Source organism: Mauremys reevesii, linkage group 5 (genome assembly GCF_016161935.1).
Source record: "Mauremys reevesii isolate NIE-2019 linkage group 5, ASM1616193v1, whole genome shotgun sequence".
Classification (NCBI taxonomy): Eukaryota; Metazoa; Chordata; order Testudines; family Geoemydidae; genus Mauremys; species Mauremys reevesii.
Genome location: NC_052627.1, coordinates 108,218,179 through 108,230,878, shown reverse-complemented (window position 1 = coordinate 108,230,878; position 12,700 = coordinate 108,218,179). Strand labels below are relative to the sequence as shown.

The 12,700-nt window shown below is 40.5% G+C and overlaps 1 protein-coding gene across 9 annotated transcripts in view; it reads right to left on the bottom strand.

The window, feature by feature from the left end:
- The window catches only part of LCORL (ligand dependent nuclear receptor corepressor like), a 186,379-nt gene extending 175,153 nt beyond the window's left edge, over nt 1-11,226 (bottom strand). For 8 of the 9 annotated variants that reach the window (XR_005598812.1, XM_039539456.1, XM_039539451.1 and 5 more), the window contains exon 1: nt 10,979-11,226. Coding sequence is in view for 8 of the 9 variants with exons in the window: in XM_039539456.1 (XP_039395390.1) it covers nt 10,979-11,132 (154 nt within the window). In the remaining variant the exon portion in view is untranslated. Of the gene's footprint in view, nt 1-10,259; nt 10,710-10,978 lie in introns of those variants that run through there. The other variant, XM_039539452.1, reaches the window with a different exon arrangement.
- Nucleotides 11,227-12,700: the final 1,474 nt, after the last annotated feature.

Below are 12,700 nucleotides of genomic sequence, written 5' to 3'. Positions count from 1 at the left end.
ATAATAAACTTCAGAACTAAGGGTGAACCATTCAAGAAATATATATTTACTGATGATGTTTTAAAGGAAGTCACACTAGTGAACTGGAGGAAGTCACCTAAGCATTTGGATTCAGAGACTGTTGAAGTGATAATCTCACTTTTAACTGCAGTAGCTTATTCTGCCGGTGTAGAAAAAAATATTTTCTTCCTTTGGACTAATTCATTCCAAACTGAGAAATCGTTTGGGACCTGAAAAAGCAGGAAAGCTTGTTTTTCTTTTCCAGATTATGAGTAAACAGAAAAATGAAGGTGAAGATGACTGAGTTAGCTGCAGAAGCCAATATTTTAAGTTTTTCATGTTGACCTGGCTGACAATTGAATTTTTGTTGTTTAAAAATAAATAAATAATAAAAACCACACACCTCATTTAATATTTAAAAACAATTTTAACAAAAATAAACCTAAATTTAAAAATTGAATGTTTAACCAAATTCAAAAATTCATATGCTTGTTTTGTTAAGATATTATATGTTTGCTATTGAAGAAAAAAAATCCAGAACACATAACATTGTTTTAGTTAAATAAAACAATTTAAATGTCTGTCTGGTGATGTTCTCCTCCTAATACTGCATGGCAAGAAAATCCTCCAAATATTAATGATTAACCTTTTGAATTGGATATAGTTCACTTCCCAATGACTTCATAAATATTTGCTTCAATTACCTTTGGTAAATGAAATAACCCAACTATCATTCATTTTCTGATTTAACTGTAAAACTAATCTGAAAAGTTAAAAACAAAATCACTTAAAAATGTATAGTGTATACCTTCTAAAAATGAAACCTATATCTATCTGAGTTGTGAAGAAATATATTAAGGTTTAACAACCAACAAGAAATGTACTTTTATGTAGAAATCCATGATTAAATTGAGTCTTCCTGACTAGTGATTTAAATCATGATTTAAATCAAATCCACCCTGCCATAAAGGTCAAATTTAGGTGTGGATTAGTAAAGACAGGATAACTAAGCCTGACCTACACTTGATTACTTCACATAAACACCCAAGACTTGCCAGACGTTAACACCTGTTCATCTGTCTGAGACATCACCTTTTGTTACCTGACTGGTGCACTGTGTGCCAATAAGCAGCTAGAATTCCCCAGAGCAATAGTGCAGCGGAGAGGGCATGGCAGTGTATGAATGCCAATGCAGATGAGGCGTTCTTGTTGTCTCAGTCTGCAAAAGTGTATTTGAATATGATGAAGTGACTACATTCTCCTTGACATACCTAATGAAATGTCAGCCTCTGAAGGTGACAGTAACAGTTTTTCTAGAGGCCTTGAAATGCTAATCATTCTTAGAACTCTTTCACATATTCCTTGATTTCAGAGGCAAGGAGGCCATTGTGATAATCTATTCAGCCCAGGAAATAGGGGATTTCTGATTCCTCTAGCTGCAGCTGCACCTCTCCTCAGAAACCAGTGCAAGCTCTGGCCACTTGCTGCAATCAATCCCTGAATCGATACAGTTCCACCTAACAGAGAGGGTCAGTTAGAGTGTACTAAGAGGAATGAGTTTAGAATTGTATTGAACATAACACAGTACAAACACAGAAAATGGCAGATTTTGTTAGGAATAGGACAGGTTTGCTTTGGACCAAGTGCATATTGCCAATCCAGTATGAATTGTTCAAATGTTACAAAACTACAGGCTTCTAGGCACAAAAAGAGTACTTACAAGATGATCTCTAACCTTATCTACACTACATAATTTAACTACTATAACTTGCACCAGTGAGAGTTTACTGGCAGTGTATATCCACACAAAAGTCATACTGTTTTGAGTGCAAAGGGTATACACAGCACTCCCTGCAAATCTGGCATGGTCTGTTAATTGTTCTTACCATTGCTCTGTTTGATTACCCGCCTCAAACAGTTCTGTCCTGCATAAGGATCATAACCATCTTTCTTCATGAAGAACAGGAGATACATCTCCTATATCCTTACACTGGCAGTTTCCATGCAGGAAGGCCACTAAGCTTCCAGTGTACCTGCAGCCAATTAGTCACTGCATATGAGTGGAGAGTCAAGGTATTTTGATGAGCACAGCCATGTGTGAGGTGGTTGCATTCAAGTTGGCAAGGGACCTGATTTTATTCTCTTCCATTTATTTAATAGTAAAAGAAAAACTAGAAATTTAAAATTATATTGTTTTCTACTTGAAGTAAGGGTTTCTTTCTAGAAGCAGACAAGAATAGTGCAAAGGTAGGACATCCAATCACATCAGTGTGGACACCGGGTAACGTACCACTTCGAGAGAGAGAGAGAGAGACAAGTAGACCCTGGAGCACCATGGAGAGGCAGAAGAATTATCTGAGGATATGAGGGGGTATAGTGATACCCCTGCCTGCGTATATTTCAATTATATGATCCTTTCTGTTTTTCCTCATCTCAGGAGTGGCAGATCATGCTGAGGCAGCACTGGCTTGCTGTAGCAATCCCCAACAAAGCATGAGTAATGCTTGTCTAACCAGCCATTTATTTTTCTTGGGTTTCTCAAATGAATTTGGGGAGACAAGAAAGTTAATATCTTTTAAAATGCAGGAGTTTCATTTCATTTTATTATCTCTGTATCCTCCCTTGCTGCTCTGAAGACTGGAGTGGCAAGGGAAGAAAATTGTTCAGAGCAGCCACACACTACATTGAGTGCTTTCCTGCACACAGGCTGCTGGTGAGTGGCTTGACAGATAGCACTGAGCTACCAAAGCTGTCACTAATGGGTGAGCAAGAGCATTAGGGAATTACACTGGGAGGACTAATTACACTGCTGCAGCTGCAAGGTTTGCATTTCCTGTCCATACAGGCACTGCACAAGAGCTGAGTGACTAGGGGCAGGATACAATGATAGTCTACACATGCTCTGAGTAAATCACAATAGTGGTTTAAACAACTCTGCACTGTTGGAAGGAACTGTGTATGAAAAAATTTTACAGGAGTGCTAAGGAACTATAAAGGTGGTGATAAAAGACTTCCTTTAAAAAGACTTCCTTTAAAAAGTGGAAGTCAAATCCTAGAGAGCAAAAAAAAAGGAGAGCAAAAACGCCAAAACTAAAGAGTGAGTGTAAAAAAAGAAAGCCAAAGAGGAGTTTGAAAAGAAAAAACAAAAAAAAACTCAAAAATAAAAAAAATGTTTTTTTTTACATCAAGCCAGGAAAAAGCCTAAACAACAACAGGGACCTTGAAAAAAAAAAAAGAAAAGAAAAAGCTTAAAGATGATAAAGTCAACTAAATGGGAACTTTGCCTCTCTCTTCACGGCTGAGGATGTTAGGAGATGAGATGGAGATTCCTGGCTTTGTAGGTGAATCTGAGGAACTGTCTGAGATTGAAGTGTCAGAAGAGAGGAGTGTGAGAGAGATTGATTTTTAAATTAAACATTAAAAATTCATTGACAATGTCATCCAGATGGTATTGACCCAAGAGTTCTGGAAAGAAAGAAATGTGAAGTAAAAGAACTATTAACTACCTGTTGTAAACTGTCCTTTAATTAAAAAATGTAAAGTATGCCAATGATGAATATTTAAAAAATGTAAAGCCAATAAAGGGCCTTAGGGGACAGACTAGACTACAGACCGCGTAACCGGTACAATTAAAACAAAAAAAGTAAAAAATAAAAAAAAAAAAAGAAAAAAATAAATAAAACAAAAACATAATAAAATACAAAACAACAATAAAATCTAATAAATCTATAAATCTCTTACTACTCTCTGTGAAGAGTAACAAACATGTGGACAAGGGGATCCGTGGAGGGGGATCAAAGATTTGACAAGAGCCTTTGAAAAGGCTCTTAAAAGGCTCTCTCAAAAAAAAAAAAAGGAAAATAAATTAAAGAAGGGATAAAAATGAGGATTTTGCATGGATTGGAGACAGGAAAAGGACAGGAAACAAAGGGTAGGAATTTTATGTAAAAATTCAAGATGGGGGAGGGGGTGTTAGGTGGTTCCAGTCCTAGGACTAAAGGACCAATCCTATTCAATTTATTCATAAATGATCTGGAGAAAGGGGTGAGAAAGCAAAAAGCAGAAAACTACTACTATACTAAAGACTAAGAAAGAGAAGATAGAAGACTAAGACTTCAAAAAGATTCAAAAGACTAAAAAAGAAAAACAAAAACAAAATGATGTTTAATGAAATGAAATGAAAATAAAAAAAAAAATAAAAAAAAAGTAATGCATACAAAATACATAACCTAGGGGGCACAATAGCAACACTAATTTAGCAAAAAGATCAGAAAAAGTAGGAGATCTCTCTCTCTGCAGAGTCTTGTTCTGTGAAAAAGCAAACAAAAAAAAAGGAAAATGTAAAAAAGGGATAGGGAAAAGAGAATAGAATATATAGATATATATATATATATATAATATATAAATCCATATAATCCATACATCTGTGATGATGTGTGAAGATGTGTGTCAAAAAGATAAAAAAAAAAAAGATAAAAAAGAAGAAATAAAAAAAAAAAAAAAAATAGAGAGAGGGTTAGAAGGAAAGATTAAAGAGGGAGAAGGAGATTAAAGAGGAAAGGCTAAAAGAGAGAAAAAGAGAGAGAAGAGTATATAAAATCATGGGTGAAGTTGAAGAAGTGATGTTGAAAAAAAGATAGATAGTAATATAAACATATTTAACACATACAAATACAAGAACAAATAAAAATGAAATTAAAAGGCAGCAAAGAACAACAAATAAAAAAAAAATTAAAATCTTTTCACAGCAACTTTGTGGACTCTTGTGAACCTGAGGAGGGAGGAGAGGCTGACCTGGGGGACTATAAAAAAGGGGGGAAGTAAGTATGGGGGCTAGGAAAATAAATAATGGAATGGTGCCACTAGCCTCTGTTGGTCAGAGGATGGAGAAATTCATCAGGAGGATGAGGATGGAGGAGAGAGATCAGAGGATCATTTTCTTCAGGTTCTGGATCATGGCACTGGGGGCTGTGGCAGGCCACTGACAGTGGACCAGAGGTCTGGAGACGATGGACCTTTGGTCTGACCTCTGGTCTTTCTTTCTTTATACCACAAAAATGCTGTACTTCAGAAAAGTCTTTTGATTGAGATAAACAACCATGACAAAACGCACTGAAGAGGGACACATTGTCAAGGACAACATGGAGGCAAGAGACAAATCTCTTCCAACAGCCAGCCCACAGTGATGGAATAATCTTCCACAAAAGCATCATGGATCCCCACTAAGACAAAATTCAAAACTCATCTTCTCACCAAAACTTTTCAATAATATAAGAAAAGAAAGAGCCCAAATCCTTGAAATCTGATTTAAATATCCTACACATAAATGCTTTCAAACCAATCAGAAAATAAAATTGACATGAAAAAATTAAAGTGAATATTCTGTATTTATCATTTAAATTGAGGTCAGTGGGAAAAGTTAATAAATTGGGATCTTAGAAAGTTAAGGTTAATATTTTTAGAGAAACATACAGATACTGTTTAAACAGATGGCCTCCCTTTCAAATTTTATAAGTCTAGTTCCACTTTCGCCATTTATGCTTTATTTACTCAACATTTCAGTTTGGAAATCAAGAACATACTAACCAGGGTTGCCAAACTGAGGTCCACGAACCAGCGATGGTCCACAGAAGGCTGGCCAGTCAAATGGTGCTGACTACTCCCTTTATTCCAAAGGAGGGAAAATAGAACTCATGGGAGAGGAGGATGGGGTGAAGAATAAAAAGACAGTATGATTCCTCTTCCACCAAAAAAATGAAGAGGATAAAAAGATTGTTCCCTCTGAGGACAGTTAAACACATGAGCATATTTTCCTAATATTACTTTTCCAAATAAGTAATTTCTATCATTGTCTCAGGGATGTTGTGTGATAGCAACTGGGAGGAGAGGTGGTCTATTTCATCACAAATGAAGGGAGAAGTAGGCCATACTCTGAAAATGCTGGAGACCCTCTGAAATAAGAAGTTTCATTCTGATTCTAACATTAACAGATTAGGTGGATTCACTAAGCTACAGTTCAAATATAAAAATACTTTGCCACTGTAATAAGGAAATATGCAGATACTTCTGTTTATATGAGGTTTTATTTAACCTATATTAAATTACATACAAGAACTACATATTAAAAAAAGTTAAGACTCTGAAGTCAAGCACTCAAAAGAGAGTTTCAAAATTAAAACTATTCATGTAACATTCTTTACTTTTTTGTATGTAATTCCCTAGGGTGTTTTTTAAAAAGTGAACTGAAGAAACAAATTCCACCATGTGGAACCATACTGACCTCCGCATAGGTCATCAGCGAGGTTGGGGCCTTTAGATCCACAGTGCAGACCTCTACAACTAGTAACTCCATTAGCTCAAGTAAAAGTAAAATATTGTTATCCAAGTGGACATGTCCCTAGGGAGGGATGACATATGCACTTCAGTGGGTTTAGCATCTATACATGCTAGACAGCAAAGGAATGTTGAGATTCTAGGATCTGGCTAATATTCAAGGTTTGAAGGAGAGTGCACTCTAGTGGTTATAAATCTTTCTGCCACTGAATTCCCATCCTGTTATCATTACCCCACCTCTGATCCTATCTTCCCTCCATCTCAGCCCTTCCCAGCACCTCTCCACTGCATTTTAGTCAGACTGGTTCCAGCATCTTTTTGTCCATGCTACCTGGACAATAATGGAGGGACACAGGACAAGAGAGACAAAATCCTTGCTTTCACCTTCAATGCCCAGCTGCCCACAGCAACTGGGAAGAGCAACTGCACAGAAAGTCCTGCTCAGTCCCTGCTGCCCCAGGATGGTGCATGCATAGCTCAGTTGTCATGTAGGAGCCCTTTGGGGATGAAGCATGATCAATGCACATGAAATCAGAATTTAGATGTAAAACTTCTACCGATCTTGTGTGAACTGTAATTTCAGAGGTTTACAGTCAGGCCAAATTTAGGTGAATTTTCATGAGACTGGCATGAGGGCAACTCACCTGCCAAATGTCAAGTCCCTGCTCCAAAACATGGAGGCACTAGAACTTAACAGAAATGGTAGGAACAAAAACAAAGACAAAAACAAAACCACACAAACCCCACACACCATCAAGGGCAAAACAAAACTCCTTAATCTCTCTTATTTTAGCTGAAAATTCCAAAAAACTAAGCCTGAGACAGACACCCAGCATGAAAATTTCAGTGTCAACCTTAACTTCAATGAAACCTAGAGTATGGTCCTAAAAGTCATTCACATTGTTATTTTAAGAACTATTTAACCATGTTAGAAATCCAACCTTAAAAATTCATACTAAATTACCCACATTTGCTCTTCTGGGAATAATCCCAAGAGGTAACAAAGACCTGCTATTCCAAGTAAAATGTTTGACAAGTGTGGGTGCCTGTTCCCCATCAAAACTGTGCCCCTAACAATTTCATATAATTGGATTTAATGTATTGATAAGTAAAAGTGACCGTTAACACTGTACCATGGAGACTCCAAAAAGGGATGCCTCCCAGGTTAAAGGAGCCATACTTCCCAAAACTAAGTTAGTACTGCTAGCATTAGACCTATTTAAAATAAAATAAATAAATAAATGGAGGGGGAAATATAGTACACGAAACCTCAGTTTTATAGCTCCATGCTCATAAAGCTATAAAATTATCAAACCCTCTCAACTCAGTGGAATGCAATTAGGAAATGAATCAATGTTATAAAATTTTTATTCAAAAAGAACCTACCTTTTCTGCAAGCATTCTGATATATGCCTATGCAGAATCTCTCTCTCAGTTGAAAAGACATTTCTTCTGAGTCTACATCCTTCAAGAACTTCTACCAAACCAGTTTAGATTTTCAATCACTCCAGTTTAAGGTGAGAAATGTTAGTCAAGACTCTAAATGTTCTGGTATTTTCATTTAGAATTGCATCACTTCTTCAGTTTCTCAAACTCTTAAATATCTATACCAAAAAACTGAAGCGTATAAAATTATGTCCAACTGTTCACTAATGAAATAAACAGAGTTTGATTCTGTCCTCTAACTTTGCACTGAACTGTGCCTTATTCTTCAAGTAGTCATTTGTTGAAATGAATGACAGTACTCAATATAACCTAGGATGGCAGCACCGAGTTCTGGTATGTTAGATAAAATCCCTTTAGACTGTGACTCAGTTTATCCTTCCTATAAAATTAGTATGATTATCCATCTTAGAAAGATAATGTAACACTGAAATAACTCTTCCAAAGCACTTTGTCGGGCTTTTCACTTGAGGATCTCAAAGAGATGCTAGTGACCAAGTTTGTCATCAATAAATTGTGAGATATCAGAAACAAAAATGGTTCTCTCTCAGAGGTAGAAATGAACTGCTAGATTTGTTTAAGAACCCAGATTTCCCTCCTCCTCCACATGACCACCCAATAACTTGACATATATGAATGAGTTAACCTAGCTGTTTTGTTCTACCTTTCATATGCTGTTACCATTTCCCGTTTTTACCAGCATTTGAGCCTTTCAATCTTGCCTGAAGAAAAATCCAACTATCAAATTGATTGGTTCAATAAATTATCTTGCCTATTAGGTGAAACTAAGTCCAAAGGTTTCAAAAAGTAGCAAAAGCCTGGAAAGTACACTATTTCTATTCTCCTGCCCATCCACTTTCCTGTCATTTTGTTAATGCTTTCTCTCTTAGCTAAGAACTGCTCAAAAAGCTCATACCTACCTGAGATAGGGATTGTGACTAATCATTAACCCTATAGCAGTGTACTTCCTCCTTAGCAGTTATAAAGGGATACGCACAATTACTATTAGTTCAATATCAACAGTGTGTTCGGCACTGTAAAGAATAAAGAATCTCTACCCTAAATCTATAATCTGAGACAAAGGTAGAAGCAAACACAGAGCACTAAGTGACAACATGGTGGAATCTATTTAGGAGTTCAGTAGTTATGTTTTAGTTTTGCATTTAGTGAACCACAGCACACTGACAGCATTAAAACAAAGGGCCTGGCAAAAGTGCTTTTTAAATACAATAGGATTGGGATTTGCTGCACCAGCATAAGGAGGACAAACCAGGCACAAATGCAGTGCTGAAAAAAAAAATTACTATAAGAGTACGGAAAAATTACAAAACAAGAGACAGAAGTAAGGTATTGGCAAAATAAAGAAGTTTGTCTGTGTAATCAAATTGAACTGAAAAAAAACATATTGCTAGAAATATTTTTTTTTAAAGTGAACCAACAAGCTCTTAAAAAAAAAGTAAAAAAATAAAATCACAGACAACTTCACATGAGGTTGAGTGAACATTAGAGCAAACTTGACAAACATTTTAAAAAGTGTTCAAATTGAATTTTAATTTCACAAGTTTCTATATTCATTTTGCTAGGACAGGAGTGTGCTATCATGTGAGATTTTCCTCTCACCAGCCTTCACCTTCTATTGGATTCTGTCATGAAGATATAATTTTGCATTTAGGCCATCTGATATAATTAAAAGATGATACGTATTAAGTCTGAGCAGATGGATGACACATACCCAAGTTTTCCCCCAGTACCATATTTAAGTAGCCCACTGAACTACAACTCACCCTATAATCCTAATGACACTGGGTTTTATCTTCCTACCACAAAAAAGATACCAAGAAAAGTTTGTTTTTTAACCACTTGGTGTTTTCTATAACCAAAGCTATAACTTTGCAGTGGGGAAACAAACAGCCCCACACACACCCTTCAAAAGAAAATATGTCACTTGAAAGAATATTCTTTCACCTACTAACACCAACAGATCAGGATGATTTGCAATTTACTTTTAAAGCAACCTAAGTCAGAAGGCTACAGGGTTATGGAGACAATTCTTTGCAATGCAGAAGACACTCTTCATGTAAAAGTATATATCAGATATTTAATTCATACTTCAATCTTGGTCTCAGATACACAAAAATGCTAAGTGAATTCAAGCCTATCATCTCAGTTATCGAGGTGTGTTTTCATGGCTCAGCCATTGGGGAGATGAATGCAAACAGAGTAAAGAAACTGCTATGCCATTTAAAGACTGTTTGTTTTACCTGTCTCCCTGACAAGCAAGATCTCAGTGTGGATGATACAAATGAACAACCCCCTCCTCCAATCCCTAAATATTCACCAATAAGCAGGCGACTACCAAAAAAAAAAACCTATTCAGAGATCAATCAATATGATAGCTCATATAATACATAAGGAAGGGGACAGAGTCATTCTCTATTAACTCAGACATTCACCAAGCGGCTGAACAAATCCCCTTCCCGCACCTAGAAGCGGTCTCCAGTCAGAGGTATCCATCCAGCAGCAGCCCAGCGTGGCTGGGCATCGACGGACTCCCCCGCAGGCCGAGACAGGGTGTTAGAGCGGGGGCGGCTCTCTGGTGCTCTCCCCCTGTGTGGGGATGTCAGCGCGAAGAAGTTTGAAAGGCACCCAGACTTGCCTCCCCCCGGGCCCTCGGGGAGTCACATGACACAGGGGAACTGCACGAGAGCCTTAGGACAGGCTGGAGAGGAGGGGGAGGGAGTGCGGGGAGAACTGCGGTCGCCATGACAACTTCCAAGGGGGGGAGGGAAAACTTCAAATCCCAACCGTCAGTGCAGAGCTGCTCCTTCTTAAAGGCGCAAACACACCCGGCTCCCATTCCCTCCACACACCCTCCCGGTGGGGAGGAGGGGGCAGCCGGCGCTCCTCGCACAAGCGCCTAGACAAAAGGACCCGAACCGAGAAAGGGCCCGCCTGTCTTTCCCATCCCGCCGAGCTCGGCCCCAAGGGGACTCGCTACGCTCTCCTCCCGCGCCGCGCGGAGAAACCCAGGGCGGCAGACCTTCCCCCCTCTCCTGGGCAGAGACCCCGGGGCGCCGCTTCCGCCCGCCCGCCTGGGAAGACTCCTGAGCTGCTCCTCCACCAGCGCTACCAGAGACCCGGGCTCGGTCCCCGCCTCCCCCGACCCCGCTCTCCCGCGGCAGAGGAGTCTCCCCTCTCTTACCCACACAGTGCATGAGGCGGTGCCGCCAGGAGTCGAGTTCTCGGCGGACTCCCCTGCGCTCCGCCGTGCAGCGAGGGCTCCGGCACTGAGGGGAGGAGGCAGCGGCAGGAGGAGCGGGAGCCGCGGCGGCCATTCTGTCTGTTTCCTTTTCCATCTGCCTCTGACCTCACGCCCGCTCATTTACATACGAGCGCGCGCCACCAGAAGATCGCGTGCCCGCGCCTCCCCCTCAGCGGCAGCCGGGAGGGGGAGCGCGCACTGCCTGGCGGGTTTGGGATGGTGATTGACACGTGTCCCCTCCTCTGTCCAGACGAAGTGGGGAGGCGGGTCGAAGCCTCCTCACACCAAGTAGCAGCCAAGGCTCCTCCGACCCTTCTCGGTGAGGCCAGGCGGGGCCGAAGAAGCGTCTGGACCAGTTGTGGCTACGTCCAAACTTTGTCCAAATTGTTGGGCTGCTTTGGCAACTGGATGTAAAATGGGCCCCCTGGTTGCCCGTGGACTACGAATCCCAGAAGGCACCACGACACCTGCCCGAACCCAACGCAGAGAGCCGGCAGCATTGCCCCTCGGGAATGGTAGTCCGTATCTCGGCCCTTCCCCCTCTCCACCTGTGGACGGCTGGGTCGCGTGGGGTTGCTACCCGGCCCTGGAGCCACCATGTGAGGTTGGCTGCTACCAAGGTAACAGTGAGGATTAATAATGGTGTCTGATACCATGATAATGGGCATCTGACAAGTGTCGCACACAGCTGCACCCAGCCCTGTCCCCCAGCATCATCAGTTACACTCTGGTCTCATTTTCATGCATTGCTTTGCAACCAGGAGGGCTAGAAACTTACTTTTTTAGATGAGAGCTGAGATTTTTGACATAATCGCAACTCTGGGAGCTAAGAGTGTAGTCATAGAGCTATACTGCCACCCACCCCTATGTTATCTATGCCTTAATCTAGCCCTGGGAGAGAAGGAAATCTCCCTCTTCCCCCACAACTACACCTGGCCTATCCACTGCACCATGAGAGTGAGAGAGAGAGAACTGTCACCATTCCCCTACAAACACCTCTTAACTGGTCACAGCACTGGGAGAGAGTGAACTATCACCCTTACCCCAATGCCAATCCTGACATAGCACCATGAGAGGAAGCAGCATCATAATTCTCTCTCTCGCTGACTTTCCCAAAATCACACATCTAGGTAGCATGCAGTGCAGTTCTAGCCATGAAGAAGAGCTATGTATGGCACAAAAGCATGTCTTGCTCATCAACAGAAGTTGGTCCAATACAATATATTACCTCACACACCCCATCACTTCTAGCTAGTGACAAGGCTAGGAGTTTCAAGAGCTTCCAGGCTACTGATCAGTCTTTTACAACAAACTTCCTTAAATGGCAGCCTTGGCCTTTTGACTTACTATTTTTTTATGCAGCCCAGGTCCTGAGGCCAAAAGTGGAAATGATTAGAACGAGGAAGATTTAAAATAAGATTGTATGGATCAGTGAAATACAGCAAAATTATTCATTCCCCACAATTTGAGAGTATGACTTTAATACATGGGCAGTGGGTATCAAAGGCTGGGGTGAGGATGAGTCTCCCCAAACAGCCCAGAATGGCCGCACCCATGCTCTGCCCCCAGGCTCCTGCCTGCTTCCAGTTCCCACTCTTCCGCTGGGGTGGGCGGCCAGCCTGCGGCTGGGGCCGTACCACCCAGCACTCCGGGGTGGTACGG